This window comes from Gopherus flavomarginatus, chromosome 10, assembly GCF_025201925.1.
Source record: "Gopherus flavomarginatus isolate rGopFla2 chromosome 10, rGopFla2.mat.asm, whole genome shotgun sequence".
Lineage (NCBI taxonomy): Eukaryota > Metazoa > Chordata > Testudines > Testudinidae > Gopherus > Gopherus flavomarginatus.
In genome coordinates this window covers 30,382,809-30,399,682 of record NC_066626.1, presented here as the reverse complement: position 1 = coordinate 30,399,682, position 16,874 = coordinate 30,382,809, and the positions used below count along the sequence as shown (strand labels likewise).

The following is a 16,874-nucleotide window of genomic DNA, read 5'->3' as shown; positions in this document are numbered from 1 at the left end:
CGGTGCCCGGGCCCATACCCGGTTCACCAGGGTTTAAACCGTGCTCAGCCTGTAAAAAACCGATGACCACAAGTGATCCCCACGACTCTTGCTTAAAGTGCCTCGGGGAATCGCACATCTCCGACAAGTGCCGCATTTGCAAGGCCTTTAAGCCGCGGACTAAAAAGGAGAGGGACTGTCGGTTTAAGACTCTCCATATGGAGGCAGCCCTTAACCCTCCGTCCTCGGCACCATGCGCTGACAGCGCTCCTCCAGCACCGGACCGTGCCAGCCCCGCCAAGACACCTCGGCACCGGCCTTCTTCTGTGCAGGGACCTGACCGAAGGCCTTCAACTTCCTCCACACCTTCGGTGCAGACTCGTCCGGATCGCCCGGCACCTACCCCTGCCGCAGCACCGACGACTGTGGTACTGTCGACTCCGGTCCTGAGAGGGCCGTCAAATCCGGTCCAGGAGAGGTCCCCGGTGAGACCCGTGGTCGAGCTGACGGTCCCCTCCATGCCGGAGACATTCTCCTCAGCCAGGGATCTTATTGCGATGACTGAATCGGCCCTGCCTCAACCCCCGGCACTGCCGGTGCGGGTTCTCCATTCCAGAGGCAAGCCTGCAGCTATGAGGCCTCCTTCGCTGGAGTCGACGAACCGGCACCGGTCCTGATCCAGGTCTCGGCACTGCTCCAGGTCTCATGGTCGGTCCCGATCTCGTCGCCGCTCGCAGTCCCGGCACCGCTCACCCAGGCGGCACCGGTCGTACTCGCAGCACAGATCCACCTCTCGTCCCAGTCGGTACTCTCAATAGCGGTCCAGCTCTGGGCACCGCTCCCGGCACCGAGACTCTCGCAGCCGGTCCCGTCGTGGACGCTCGAGATCCAGGTCGACCTCCCGGCACCGCGCTGGTTGCAGGTCCTGGTCTCGGTCTCGGCACCGATACGATTCCCGGTACCGATCCCTGGCACTGAGGAGATCTTCAACGACGGGAGCGAGGGACTCATACCAGCCTCGTTCGGCTCCTTCATGGCCGTCCCGACAGCCGTCCCTGTCATCTGAGGCCGACAGTGTATACGCCCCGGACACCGACGTGCCTGCTGCCTTGTTCAGCGAGCCCCAGCCTCAAGATCATGGTCCGCAGCAGTGGTGATTCTGGATGCCCTGGGCATACCATCAGGCCCAAGGCCCTCCTCCAGGTCCACCATGCTTGACGGCCTCAGAACACAGGGCACCGGAGACCACGATTACCCACCCTCCCCCTCCTACTATGGAGGAAGGGTTGACCCAGCCTCAGGATTCCGAGCTCCCCAGGGAGACGGACATGATGCTTCAGGTGGAGCCCTCATCAGACCCACTCGTTCCAGGTCTCTCATCTTCATCCTCCCCTGACGAGACTGTAGCTGGAACCTCGTCGACCAACCCTCCTCCAATTGACCTCAGGGCCCACCAGGACCTCCTCAGGCATGTTGCACAGAACATGAACTTACAAGCCGAGGAGGTCCCAGAGGTCCAAGACCCAGTGATGGACATATTGTCATCCGATGCCCCCACTAGAGTGGCTCTCCCATTTATCAAAACCATACAGGCCAATGCCACTACAATATGGCAGTCTCCGGCCTCTGTTCCGCCCGCTGCGCGAGGAGTAGAGCGCAAATACATGGTGCCCTCAAAGGGCTATGAATATTTATATGTACATCCTCCTCCTTGCTCCCTCGTCGTCCAGTCGGTTAACGAGAGGGAGCACCATGGCCAGCAGGCCCCAGCCCCTAAATCAAAGGATGCTAGGCGCATGGACTTGCTTGGGCGTAAAGTTTACTCTGCGGGAGCCCTCCAGCTCCGGGTGTCCAACCAGCAAGCCCTCCTTAGCCGCTATAGCTACAACACCTGGGCGGCAGCGGACAAATTTAAGGAGCTGCTTCCGCAGGACACACGGCAGGAGTTCTCGGCGATCCTCGACGAGGGGAAAAATGTCGCAAGAACTTCCCTCCAAGCTTCCCTGGATGCTGCTGACTCAGCCGCCAGGACTCTGGCCTCTGGCGTGACTATGCGCCGTATCTCGTGGCTGCAGGTCTCCGGCCTCCCCCCGGAACTCCAGCACACTATACAAGACCTTCCATTCGAGGATCAAGAGCTGTTCTCGGACAAAACTGACCCTAGGCTGCAGAGCCTAAAAGACAGCAGGGTCATTATGTGCTCGTTAGGGATGCACATGCCTGTAACTCAGCGCAGGCCCCTCCGACCCCAACAGCACCACCCTTACCCTCAACCCCGGCAGAGACAAGACTTCGCCAGACGGCGAGGCAGGAACGGCCGCCGAAGGCAATCAGGCAACCAAGGGGGCCAGAACTAAAGCTCCTCCAAGCCTTCCTCTGGGCCAAAACCTTCCTTTTGAAGGTGTGCCCGAGGGCATTGTACCAGTTTCTTTAAAGGATCCGTCCCCAGCCTTTTCCAACCGGCTTTCCTTTTTCCTCCCTGCGTGGTCCCAGCTAACATCAGATCGTTGGGTCCTACGCACGTTGGAACTTGGATACAATCTGCAATTTATTTCAAGCCCTCCTTTCCACCTCCCTCCCTCGTCCCTCTTCAGGGACCCCTCTCACGAGCAGCTCCTCCTACAGGAGGTGCAAATGCTCTTCGTCAAAGGAGCCATAGAGGAGGTACTGGAGCACGAGCGGGGCAAGGGGTTTTATTCCCGCTACTTCCTGATCCCCAAGGCGAAGGGAGGTCTCAGACCAATCCTTGATCTGCGGGAACTCAACAGATACATGGTAAAGTTGAAGTTCCATATGGTATCCCTGGGGACCATTATCCCATCCCTGGATCCTGAAGACTGGTATGCCACCCTCGACATGCAAGATGCCTACTTCCACATAGCCATCTTCCCACCTCACAGGAGGTTCTTCCAGTTTGTGGTCAACCGGCAGCATTTTCAGTTCGTGGTCCTCCCGTTCGGCCTCTCTATAGCCCCAAGAGTATTCACCAAATGTATGGCTGTAGTCGCCGCCCACCTTCGCCGCAGTCGGATACACATCTTTCCGTATCTAGACGACTGGCTTATCCGTGGGACCTCCGAGACGCGAGTCCTTAGTCACATCTGCATTGTCAAGGACCTTTTCCTACATCTAGATCTAATGATCAATGTGGAAAAATCGATTCTAATCCCCACTCAGAGGATAGAGTTTATTGGTGCCACCTTGGACTTGACTCTTGCCAAAGCCTGCCTACCACTGCAACGGTTCCAGGCTCTGACGACCATCATCCGCAGGCTGCAAGCGGCGCTGCTAACTTCAGTACGCACTTGCCTCGCTCTCTTGGGCCATATGGCGGCCTGCACATTCATAACGAACTGCGCAAGGCTGCGCCTACGGCCCCTCCAATCCTGGCTCAACTCGCAATACCGTCCGGCCAGGGATCCTGTGGGCATGGTCGTCACCATTCCCTTGACCGTGCTAGACTCCTTCCAGTGGTGGCTGGATCCCTCCATGGTCTGTGCGGGGCTTCCGTTCCACCCGCCCCAGCCCTCGGCGTCCCTCTCAACGAACGCATCATCCCTCGATTGGGGGGCTCATCTCGGGCACCTACACACCCAAGGCCGTTGGTCCCCTCACGAACTGGACCTCCACATCAACGTCCGGGAGCTGAGAGCAGTCCGCCTCGCTTGTCAGACGTTCCGACAACACTTGAAGGGCCGTTGTGTATCGGATTCACCAACAACACAACAGCCATACACTATATAAACAAACAGGGCAGCACGAGATCTTCGCCCCTATGTCAGGAAACCTTACGACTGTGGGACTTCTGCATAGCCCATTCTATACACCTCATCGCATCCTTTCTCCCAGGAGTTCGGAACACGCTGGCGGATCGCCTCAGCAGATCCTTCCTTTCCCACAAATGGAACTCTTCGCAACCCGAGGGAACAGGAAATGCCAGACGTTCTGCTCCTTTCAAGGCCTCTCACCGGGTTCAGTGGCGGACGCCTTCCTGGTGCTGTGGACGACGCATCTGCTGTACGCCTTTCCACCATTTCCACTCGTCCACAGGGTCCTACTGAAAGCACGCAGGGGCAAAGCCCGCTTGATCATGATAGCTCCAGCATGGCCTCGACAGCACTGGTACACCATGTTGCTATACCTATCCATAGCCAACCCTGTTCCCCTGCCTCTTCACCTGGACCTGATCACCCAGGACCACGGCAAACTCCGTCACCCAGACCTTCAGTCGCTTCACCTCATGGCATGGCTCCTGCATGGCTGACTCACTCTGAGCTGCATTGCTCCACCCCAGTGCAGCAGGTACTCCTGGGTAGCAGGAAGCCTTCCACTAGAGCTACATATTTGGCCAAGTGGAAGCGCTTCGCGTGCTGGTGCGTGGAGCGGAACTTCCTTCCCGCCGAGGTCTCCATATCCAACATCTTGGATTACCTCTGGTCCCTCAAACAACAGCGCTTGGCGGTATCATCTCTGAGGGTCCACTTGGCGGCCATCTCTACATTCCACCCAGGAGAGGATGGCCTCTCAGTGTTTTCTCATCCGATGGTGTCTAGGTTCCTTAAGGGCCTAGAGCGCTTCTACCCTCAGGTACGCCGCCCTGCCCCAACATGGGACCTTAACTTGGTTCTTGCCAGACTCATGTCCCCTCCTTTTGAACCGTTAGCAACTTGCTCCTTTCTCTACCTCTCATGGAAAACCGCTTTCCTGGTGGTCATCACGTCCGCGAGAAGGGTTTCGGAACTTCGGACTCTCACGGTGGACCCCCCGTATACTGTGTTCCACAGGGACAAGGTGCAGTTACGACCGCATCCAGCCTTTCTCTCCAAAGTGGTATCGGCCTTCCACGTTAACCAGGAGATCTTCCTCCCTGTCTTCTTCCCAAAACTGCCTTCGTCTCGCAGGGAGCAGCAGCTACACTCCCTAGACATTCGTAGAGTGCTTGCTTTTTATATAGAGCGAACTAAGCCATTCCGCAAAACCCCGCAACTCTTTGTCGTGGTGGCTGAGCGGATCAAGGGGCTTCCTATCTCCTCGCAGCGGATTTCCTCCTGGGTAATGTCATGCATCTGCGCCTGTTACAACTTGGCTCACGTCCCATCAGGCCACGTGACTGCGCACTCCACCAGGGCTCAAGCATCATCAGCTGCTTTCCTCGCTCACGTGCCCATTCATGAAATCTGTCGTGCCGCGACCTAGTCCTCCGTCCACACCTTTGCCTCCCGCTATGCCGTGGTTCAGCAGTCTAGGGATGACACAGCCTTCGGCTCCACCGTATTGGACTCTGCGACATCTCACTCCAACCCCACCGCCTAGGTAAGGCTTGGGAATCACCTGACTGGAATGGATATGAGCAATCACTCGAAGAAGAAAAGACGGTTACTCGCCTTTGTAACTGTTGTTCTTCGAGATGTGTTGCTCATATCCATTCCACACCCGCCCTCCTTCCCCACTGTTGGAGTAGCCGGCAAGAAGGAACTGAGGAGCGGGACGGGTCGGCAGGGGTATATATCCAGCGCCATGGCGGCACCACTCCAGGGGGCGACCTGCTGACCCACCGGAGTTGCTAGGGTAAAAATCTTCCGACAAGCATGCACGTGCAGCGCGCACACCTAACTGGAATGGATATGAGCAACACATCTCGAAGAACAGTTACAAAGGTGAGTAACGGTCTTTTTCTAATTTTTTGAAGCTTGATATATTTGATGTTGAGTGGAAAAAAGACAACTTTGTAGTACCACCTGATCTAGGTGAGGCAGCTGCAAGGAAGCAGTTTTTCATGGCCAGTGAGAGAAAATGCTCCAAAGTTCATCATGAGGGCTTTGTTTGGAAAAGGAAGAGGGACACTGGCAGCAATGAGAGAGTCACATTTTTAGTCAGTTGAAAATTAGTCATTTGTTCACTTGGCAATATTTTCCTTGGAAATTGCAAATTATTTCACAGAAATCACTTGTGGAAACTAAAGACTGATATTTCAATACTCCAGAATGTCTTTATACTTTGTCAAAAGTTTACATGTACAGTGAGGTTTAAGTGTCTTCTCACTTCCTCAGAGGTTGCCAAATAGTTCTTGTAAAGATTTACAGATGAAAATATTTGAATTCATATGCAATATTCCACTTTTCAGTCTACAGAATATAACCACACACTGGAAAATATAAGAAGTGTGCATGATGCAGAATCCAACAAAACTGTCAGAGTGAGTGTCCTTGTCTGCCACTGCTGGACATGGAGCTCACAGAAGTCATACCTCTCAGCCTTAGCGCAGGCTTTAAGAGGAGTACACTGTCTGGTGAACTAGAACCCAAATGTGGATGTAGGGATGTTACAGCTGATAATTTTTCACCGAGAGATTTGAGCATTCGGAACTTACATTCAAAAGTCAAAATAGTTGGTTACTATTGCAAAACTATTTTTACAGTAAAGTTCAACAGTTTGCTTACTGAAACTTATTTATAGGACATGTAGCAATATTGAAGATAGATACACTAAAATCCACACTTACAAATACATAGAAGGTGAAAACATTTGGAATTACTTGGATAATGTCTACAAGAAAAATATGAATATCAAGTAGCTATGGGATGCCGTTGGCATACTGTTCATGTGCGCCACTGAACATCTAGTCTAAGTCTCATGATTAGATAGTCGGTATTCAAAGGAACCATTCAGGCAGTTTTAGTTACATGTCTAGCCAGACTTTGTGGCAAGGGACTGGGTATCTCTCACCTAGTAGCAAAGATGATATGCTTGCATAGGAGGGAGATATTGTCTTATGAAAGGGGGTATCTCGGGACCAACAAGGGCTAAGATGTTAATGAAACTTTTGTTTATTGTTACAACACTAATGAGTGGTCGGGAGTTTTGTGTTATTTTATCGTTGGCTTACTCTTATTGTAATGACTATCATTCAAAATCTTTGTAACATTTCATCAAGGGTACAGAAAGGAAAAACAGCTGTAGAATTTGAAATGTAAAGTGTTAAATAAGGCTTTCAATTTAACAATATTCCATAGCTCCTTCTCCCTTTCGCCTGTATACAGTATTTTATAGGGAACCCCACCTTTGATGGATTGTGTCCTTTTTGGGGGGGGGGGGAAGAGAAAGTTAGTTGAAGTGGGCTGGAGCTGCTGTTGTTGAAGTCTGATCCTATTTACAGTAAGATTAAACAAACACACACAAAAGAGGAGAGAAAAGAATAGCAAAGATAGAAATTGCAGCTTCAGTCTTTTGTGCTGAGTCTCACTTCCAGCTTCCCTGCTGGAGAAACACGAGCACAGTGCACATGATTTTGTCAGCCATTATAAGAGCTGGCCAACTTGTACCAGTGTCAGGCTGTTTTAAGGCATTGCTTTGAGCTGCCTCTCTGATCAGATGCATAACACCGTTGCAAAAGATGGAATTGTCTTAGCTGTCTAATCCAGACTCTTTTGAGACAGAAGACAAAAGGAGCTAGGGAAGAGAAAATATAAGATGGGGAAGGAAAATGACACAAGGGAGTGAGTGAGAGCAGAAACCTAAGTTCAAAGTGATGGTCAGGATTTAGCTGAAGCCAGTGAAGGTGGGAATGTCATTGGTTCTCTCTCTGTCTGGCTTGATCTGGGTCTCAGGAGACTGTGGAGGTGCCTGCGATGATAGTTAAGCTTGCTCCTTTCAGCATGCACAAACCTCTCACTGCCATTTAGTGATCTCCAGATAAATAATGTGCAATAAAGGGATAGCAACCTCATTAGATTAATATTAACCAATTAAAATACGTTTCTGTGATTTCAGCTATAAACATTTCCTCCCATGTATAGGATCTTTCAGTTTGTTGTTATATTAACTTGTGACTTTATCAGGAGCCTTAAAGACCCCTCTTCACTGTTCTTTTAACTTAGTCTGCACCACTGTGATGCTTCATTGTAGACACTACACCGATGGGAGGGGGTCTCCCCTCATTATATTTAATCTACCTCCCCAATAGGCGGCAGCTAGGGGTAACAGGGCATAGTAGGGCTTCCCTTGGTCCTGGCTCAGCAATCACTGGTGCAGTTTATTTATAGCGTGCAATCCCACCACCTTCTCACCATCTACAGCTAGGGGATTTTAGCCTTAAGGACGTCTCAATCTCTGCAGCCAGGAGGGAAGAGCTACCCCTCTCCTTCCATTCTCTGGCTTCTGCCCCCCCTTTCTGTCTGCCCCCTCTTCGGCTTCCTGCCCTTGAGGCTTTTATGCAGCCTCAGGCTAATTGGCAAAGGGGAAACAGCTTCCAGCCTAATCAGGTGCAGGTTTCTCTAGGCAGCTCCAATCTAACTCCCTTAATTGGAGCTGGCATAACAGAGGGCTGGCTCAGGAGTCCCAGCCCAGCACCCTGTCATACAGAGTTAACTGAAAAATTCTTCAATCAACCTGTCTCTGGCTACACTGGAGGTTAGGTTGGCATAGCTAAGTGTCTCCAAGGTATGGATTTTTCACACCGCTGAGAGACATAGGTATGTCAGTGTAAGTTTTCAACGTAGACCAGCCCTTATTTTAGTTTGTACCATCTAATGGTATGTCTGTACTTGGAGCTGGAAGTTGTCATTTCTAGCTTGAGGAGACATACTCTATCTCTAATCGAACTGGTGTGCTAAAAATAGAGTGTAGCTGCTGTGGTGGGAGGGGCTAGCCATGCTGAATACATACCTGTCCAGGATGCTATGTATGTACTCTGGGCAGCTAGCCCCTCCTGCCGCTTGTGCCTTCCCAACTATACTGCAGTTTTAGCACATTAGCTCAATCAGAGAATGTCACCTCGAGTTGCAAATTATGCCTTCAGCTCAAAGTATAGACATACCCTGTGTCTCCATCTTCTGCTGACTTTCAGAAATAAGTCCAGCTCAGCCTGTTACGTAAAATTATCTTACATGGGATAACTTAGAGTACAACAATGAATTGGATTGATTTTCATTATGAACGCATTTCCCGTTTCCCCGTTCAATGTCCTGTTTCTCAAACTCAGTGGGCACAGGGGAATGGCTTGAGATTGTCATGAACGCTGTTCCTTTGTGAGTCTGAGATAGATACTAGCAGGAGTAAGGTTTATGCTATTTTTAGGGGATTTGTTGAGTGGGAAATGAGGTGAGCAGAGGTTGAGCCCTAAAGAAAAGAAAAGTGTATGTTGGGATGGAAGGAGAGTGCCTGGGTGGGATTAATTTGATAGTAAGGTGGGTGTCTGGATTTGTTTAAAGATTTGGATTCCTATGGTGTAGGACATGGGTCCCCAACGTGGTGCCCATTGGCGCCATGACATCCATGGGCGCTCACCTACTGGCTGCCGGACAAGCAGCCTCCGAAATGCTGCTGAGAAGTGACAATGTCAAGCTCTACTGCCAAAATCCTGCCGAATTTCGGCGGCATTCCATAGCAATGCCTCTTGACGTTGCCGCTTCACGGCGGCATTTCGGCGGCTGATTGTCTGGCGGCCACTGTCCTTGGTGGCTAGTTGTCTGGCACCCACCCCTCGGAAAAGGTTGGGGACCACTGGTGTAGGGAGTTGAGTTTTTTTGCTGGGGATTAGGTAGTTACATTAATAAGATGGTCTTTGCCTTGGAGGTCCTTATTCAGGTGGTCCAGTTGCAGTGGTGGTAATCCCTTGATGGATGTTGAGGGCCCTGTGGAAAGGTTCATTTGTGAGGGCTTGGGTTCTTCAATCTCTGTGGTAGCGGAATTCAATGGAAAGACTGCTTTTGATTTCAGTGGGAATTGGATCTGTCCCAAAGAATTGAGCTTGAGTTGAATGGATGTTTAAACTATTTGCATAGCAACTAGCATCAGCACACTGTTTGTAAAAACAAATTGTAGAAGCTGAAATCATTACATATTCACTTAATTTAATTTGTTTTAATAAAAGTTATGGGATTAAAATGCCTGCCCAAAGAGGAAATACTGTAAAGTGGTGTAAGCATTTAAACAGTTCTAACCAGGAGTTGAACTCAAGTAAACTGTGGCACGTGGTGTGAAAAGGCACTCATGACACATGATTAATAAGAAACCCAGGAGGAAGTCATGCTATCGTTCCAAGGAAGGCAAAATTAATTGTCTTAACTGTATTGAATTCTAATGACTAGTTTACTAAGCGTTTTTACATCAGTTTTATTTTCATTGGGCTTATTCTGGGATATAAATCAAAACAGCGTGTAACATAGATGTTATTTATTGATATCAGGAATACTAATTATTTTCTTTTCTTATTGCCAGGACATTCAGCTACAGAAAACCAGCTGGAAATAGAAGGAATGGCTAATTGTCTGCCATTCTATGGTATATCAGATTTAAAAGAAATTCTGAATGCCGTGATAAACAAAAATGCAAAGGAAGTATATGAGTGTAGACCTCTCAAAGTGATAAACTACTTGGAGGTAAGAAATAGCAGGTTTGCCTTCAGGTATTGGTCATCTTATTTTTAAATAAACTGCTGAAGCCAATTGAAAGTCTTTCTAGCTTTTGGCATTAATTAAATGCAATTCTATTCTGATGAGAGACTTATGATGATGAACAAGAAACAATAAAATCCAACATACTATCTCTCAGTTGAATTGGCCGTGCTAAAAGGTGTAAGAACATGTTGGTCATGTCAATCATCAGACATCACTCTGAATATGCTCAGGAAGCATATTTCAGTAAGAAGGTGCTCTCTTTATGTTGGAAGTTTTCAAAGAAGAAATGCAGTTTGAATAAATGAACTGTGACCTGATAAGACTTTATATAGACACACTATAAAGAGGCAGTTCTCCAGGTTACAGCGCAGTCCCATCATACAATTGTTTACAGTTTCCAGAAAGTGATTGGTTCCTTTTTATGTATCACAGCCACAAATTCTTAACTCCTGCCAAGCTGTCTGGAATGGCTCAAACGTGGGTGCCAACCTCAGGCAGATTGTTACAAACCAGGCCACAAACCCCAAACTGGTTGTGTGTTCTATCATTAGACTTTGCCAACCAAGTATCAAGTGTGGACTCCTGAAGCACTATAACAGCCTTAATATGGAGTCACAGACAGTCCCCTTGGGCACCCAGACAATAGATAGATAGTTCCTTACATCAAAAATCACAATAATATTCAGGTTACTCAGATGAGCAGTCACATACCCCAGGTCAATTGTACTTTCGATCTCTCAGCAAAGACAATGCTTGTAGCCAATCCTGTGATAAACTAACTATTGGTTTATTAACTAGGAACAAGTAATTAGAGCTATTTACAAGGTTAAAGCAGGTGAACATACACACACAAATGAGTTACAGTCTTAGGTTTCAAAACGTAATAGAAGCTGCCGTAATGCACAAGCTCTGTATGTCTTGTAGGATTAAGCCAAGCTAAGCAGCTTGGAGATCCCTTGCTTATACTTAGAAATATTGCCCTCTCCAAATGCCAAACAGCACAGTGATACAGATTCTTCTTGTAAGGGATTTTTATTCCCTTCCCCGCCAAGTTCTAGCTGTGATGGAAGGAAGGTTTGTGCATGTCCCCTCTTCATGGGGGGGTAGTGGGGGAGCAATCAACAAAGTCTTTTGTCTGCTGATGTTCCACAATGGTTTGTCTGGTGTCCATGGGCCTTCTTTTGTTGAGCAGGAGATGACACTACTTACGGTAAACTAGTTTTTCACACTTAGTCATGCTTTTCTCCTGAATGTGGGGGTTTTCAATTTCATAGCATACACTTTTATAGTTACAAAGCAAAGACTTGCATATTACCTTATAACCCAAGATACAGATATTCTAATGAAATTAATATATGCAGCAACTCACAAGAATTTCATAAAGTCCAACAATAAATACTTCTCTATAACTCTAATACTTATTTTAACAGTAGTAACACACAAGTGAGACAGACTGATTTCCAGCTATACATTTATCATTGTTCAGTGAGGCCTAGGGGCCTTGGCATGAGTTGGCACCGGGTCTGCCAGTGTCATAGCTCCACCATAACTAATCTGGTAATTATGAAATTATTTAAGGGCTCAACGTAGGGAAAATAGACCTACATCTAAAGTTTTAATAAATCATAATGAGATGCACACAGTTTTCAAACAATCTGAAAGTGCACAGTTTTCTTACAAAAAATAAATAAAATTTCTATAATTCATGCAAAGAGAAGGTTGAGAGAGTAGAGATATAATAGAGGTAGATAAAATAATAATGAGTAAAAAGAATTTGGTGAAGAACTTTTCCATTATTGCTAGCCAAAAAATCGAATTATACAAGTTTTAGTTGCATAAATTCAGGGATAATAGTCTTATCTTTTAAAATTTTGTTTTGTTAGCTTCAGAGCAAAGGAAAGAAGGTTTCTTTCCCCTCAGACTGTGGCGTACTCATGCCACACCTCTTCTTAACTCACTTTTCCTCTATATGCTTTTCCCATGGTTGCTCACCTTTGTGTGCCCACCTATGGACAGCAGAACTGCCATTGGACCCTCTGCAGCTCCAGAGAAACAAGGCAGGATTTGTCCCACAGTATTTAATTATTAGCTGTACGTGTACAGACACACACACACATATATATGTACAAGCTTAAACCCCAAGTTGAGAGAGCATCTCTATTCAAGAAAGCACTTTAGCATGTACTTAAATAGGGGTGAACTTAAGTATCTACTGCAAGTATTTTCCTGTATAGAGGCCTAAGGTAACAAATCTTCAATCAACACATTATGGAGAGGCAAGAAAAGTGACATAAAACTGAGGGGAACAGTATATTGTTAAATATTTCAAATTATCTAATATTCTATATATTATTTGTACATGAAATTGTTCATGCTGAAAGTTGTCCATCCAAAGGGCAGTAATTACCTGTTTGTGTATTAAACATATTGATAAGAGCCATGATTGAGGGAGATGAGAAGTAAGTGCACACACAAGCACTAACGTTAAAAGGTCACTTTCCTTTGAATGACTAGCCTAATGGCTGTGGTTTTGTACTTGGATAAGCCATTTCCCATTTCAGTTTAGGGTTTAGGAGAACTGACAGGAACTGATGGGGAAGTGGAAAAATTTGCCTTCCATTATTCCTTGGCATCTTTAAAATCTGCCAAATGGTCCCCAAGCTACCAAGCAACCAGCCTATTTTCTTCTTCAAGTGGTGTGCTTGTGGGTGCTCCACTTCAGGTTTCAGTGCATCCTGGTGCCATTGATCGGAGATCTTCGGTAGCAGTGCTCGGTCAGGATGCACGTGCGCGGTTGGTGTCTCACAGCTTCGTTGGAGTCTGTTTGGCGCACGCGTGTTTCAACCCCCTCAGTTCCTTCTCAACCGTCCTCGGCTGAAGACAGAACTTGGAGCAGTGCTGAATCTCTTCCCCTATTTTGAGAGAAAATTTCCCCAGGTTGAGGAAATAAGTGCACCCATGGCCCCGTACACAAATTTATTTAAGGACAAGATCACGATGCAACCCCACCCTATATTTCTGCCAAAGGTGTTGTTCTCTTTCCTCCCTAAAAAGCTGATACACCTCCCCACTTTTTACCCCAAACCCCACAAAACACGGCACTTCATACCCTCAATGTAGAAAGGCGATTGCCTTCTACTTGGACAGAACAAAATCATTTAGTAAATCACCTAGGCTCTTCGAATCTACTGCAGAACACTCCAAAGGAGCTGTTATTTCGAAAAGGCGGCTCTCCAAGTGGATCTCTGACTGCATTAGGTCCTGCTACCAGATCCACAATACTGAACATCCTGATGGCATCAGAACTCATTCCACTCGAGCTATGTCAACATTGGTAGCATTCCTACACAACGTATTCATTATTGACATATGCAAAGCTGCTACATGGTCATCAGACCATACATTTGCCAAACGCTACATCAGCATACAAAACACCAGAGCGGACACTATAGTAGATCAGACAGTACTGTCTGCCACTACCAAACCGCAACTCCAAAGTCCCCCCAATGATAGCGGGTACTGCTCTACGTTCAGCTGAAGTGGAGCACCCACGGCGACACCACTCGAAGAAGAAGAGGCAGTTACTCACCTTGTGGAGTAACTGAGGTTCTTCGAGATGTGTCCCCCTGTGGGTGCTCCACTACCCACCCTCCTCCCCTCTACTTTGGAGTTCGATTTAAAGGACTCTACGGTGGAGAAGGAACTGAGGGGGTTGAAACGCGCACTCACCAAGCAGACTCCGACGCCACCATGAGACATCAACTGCGCACGCGTGTCCCAACCGGGCACTGCTACAAAAGATCTCCAATCAACAGCACCGAGACGCACCGACTCCTGAAGTGGAGTACCCACAGGGACACACATCTCGAAGAACCTTAGTTACTGCACAGAGTGAGTAACCTTCTTTTCTTATGCTGGATGTGGGCCTATATGACTAGTTTTTTAAGACAAGTCTTGATGAACAGATTCATCAAGAGATCTATCTGAAACGAAGGAGAGCAGACAGGGGCATTTGTTGGGCCTGTGAACATTTCTGTTACAAGGAAAGGTATTGCACAGCAATAAGAATAGTAGGCACATAGAGAAACTAAATGGGAGACATAAAGCCTGCAATAATTTTTTAAAAATTCAATTACAAAAAATGATGTGGGCTTAAGGGTAGTTTGGTGATCTAATGGCAGTACACTGCCAAATAGGCAGTTCAAGCTTTGCCTTTGAACTCTACATTTGAGCAGGACACTCTGCGTTTTTCTCCAGTGACTCTCCTTTGGCAACTCCAAGGGGCAGTATTGACTACTAGTTCCAGAAGGAGCTATATCCAGCCCTCGTAGCTGGAGGGAAATGCATGATGATGCAGGACCTTTCAGGCTGGGAGAAAAAGGGATGGATCCCTGAATTGTGGGAGGGAATGAAGTAGCTCAAGCTTAAAAATTCCTGAACTCATCTTCATTTTTGTATAGCGTGAAGGAAAGCAGCAGGCAAGAGGTAAGGAATACTGGCTAAGTAATATGATTAAATTTCCAAGTTAGCAATGCTACTTGAAAGAGACTTTAAGGTTTTGTATGTTGTCAGCTTTCAATGAAGTGAGTAAATTAAGAAAGCTAAAAAGATCAAGAAGTGCTCAGCATCTCGTAAGATTGGACCCTAAAAGAAAGTACAAACATGACCAACAGATTGGCAACACAAGTTAATTTGATGCTATTCTTTCTCTTCGTGATCTTACCTGATATCTTGCATAGTACCTTGAAATGTCTTGTAAGACTTATGCTTAGAGTTGTAGTTTAGATGTTGGGGTTGAATATACTGGTAATAAGAAGTAGAATTTACCACTAGAAAAGAGAAAAATGGAATAAACTACTACTGCCTGTTGAGTTTATTGAAGCCACAAGTTAATCTGATACAAGGTAGCACTATAAAATTAATGGGGGGGTTTCCTCTCTACAGGGAGAAGCAGTGCGTATATCTCGGCAGCTACCCTTGTATATGTCAAAAGAGGATGTAGAGGACACAATTTACAGGATGAAGCAACAGCTTGGAAATGAAAATAAAGGCTGTGTTCATGGTCGTCCATTTTTTCATCACTTAACAGATATTCCAGAATTTAAGTTACAAGCACAAATCCAAGGAAGTTATTCAGTAAAGTAAAACATTTTGTTTGGGTTTGTATTTCTTCTCCGTAATTATGACCTGTACTCTCTATTGTCAGCCTGTTTTCTACAAAGTTTTTATACAGCAGCTTTTCACTGTCTTGAGTTCAATGTCTTTTGTTTTTTAAAGTTCAGCTACTATTTGTAAACTGAAAATAAACTATGAATAATGTACAGAAACTTATTTGCTACAGCTCATTGCTAATTTTCCCATTAAGAATTTAGTTAATAAATGTTTGCAACTGTCATGGTGTTTTTTCAGTGCGTTAATAGTTTTGCCTGTAGAGCGTGTACCTAACAACCTCTGGACCCCTTTAGTCTTACTTACTTGGTCATATACCTCTTACCGAGGGTTAATTTACACTGCTTTCTACATTCCTCTCAATCTGATCTAAGTAATAGACACTCTGATTATCTTTCCCAGATCTGAAGAAGAGTTCTGTGATGCTCAAAAGCTTGTATCTTTTGCCAGTAGAAGGTGGTCTAATAAAAGATATTACTTCGTCCACCTTGAGTCTCTAAACAATAAAGGAATATAAAAGAAACATAATGGGCCAGCTTCAGATCTGATCTCCACTGACTTCAGTGGAGCTGCATGAATTTGTCTGATTAAGATGAGAGAGAAAAATTTACTGTAAACTTCTCTTAACTTATTTATTATTATACATGATTCCCACCAACGGTCAGATTTTCAAACAGAGGCTGAAACTACACATACGTATACTTTTGCATTGTGACTCCAAAATGCAAATTCACCTATACTTGCAAATTTGATTCCAAATTTTCTTCTTCAAATTTCTCTGTACTGCTCAGCATCTAAATTGCACTGTACTTGGAGTGTGGACCCTCATTTTTCCTTTGAGTAGTGAACCATACTCCTTCATCATCTTATGCTAACAATTCGTACCATATGTGTACAGATTTCAACCTAAACATATAACATTGGACTTCAGTATGTGCAAATGACGACCAAAGGAGTAAATGCCTCACAAAGACAGAGAATCTCAGCAGGAGGTGAGATTAAATATTTCCCTTGTATAAATTTTCACATACTACCACATTGCTGCTGTCAATAATTTAAAGCCAAGATTCCCAGACTTTGCCCATCTGAAGTCTCTGACATCAGTTTGGCAGAAGCCTGAGTATGGTTCTGAATTAGCATAGAACAGAGCAGATCTAGCCTGGCCCATATTAACTACAAAAGTGTGGCCTGTGTAGTCAAGGTACCAGTGTGCAGTATTCCATCTAAATGGGAGCAGCTGGACCATAATAGTCTCCAGGTAGTGCACCTTGATAGTGAATCTGAGGGGGGCTAAGATGTATTTGTTGTGTTGAGCTGCAAGTTAGACAT

At 46.3% G+C, this 16,874-nt stretch overlaps 1 protein-coding gene across 8 annotated transcripts in view; it reads left to right on the top strand.

The window, feature by feature from the left end:
* PMS1 (PMS1 homolog 1, mismatch repair system component) overlaps nt 1–15,771 on the top strand; it is a 111,673-nt gene extending 95,902 nt beyond the window's left edge. For all 8 annotated transcript variants that reach the window (XM_050916333.1, XM_050916334.1, XM_050916337.1 and 5 more), the window contains 2 exons: nt 10,198–10,358; nt 15,321–15,771. In XM_050916333.1, coding sequence (XP_050772290.1) covers nt 10,198–10,358; nt 15,321–15,521 — 362 coding nt within the window. In that variant the 3' untranslated portion in view covers nt 15,522–15,771. The remainder of the gene's footprint in view (nt 1–10,197; nt 10,359–15,320) is intronic.
* The last annotated feature ends 1,103 nt before the right edge of the window (nt 15,772–16,874 follow it).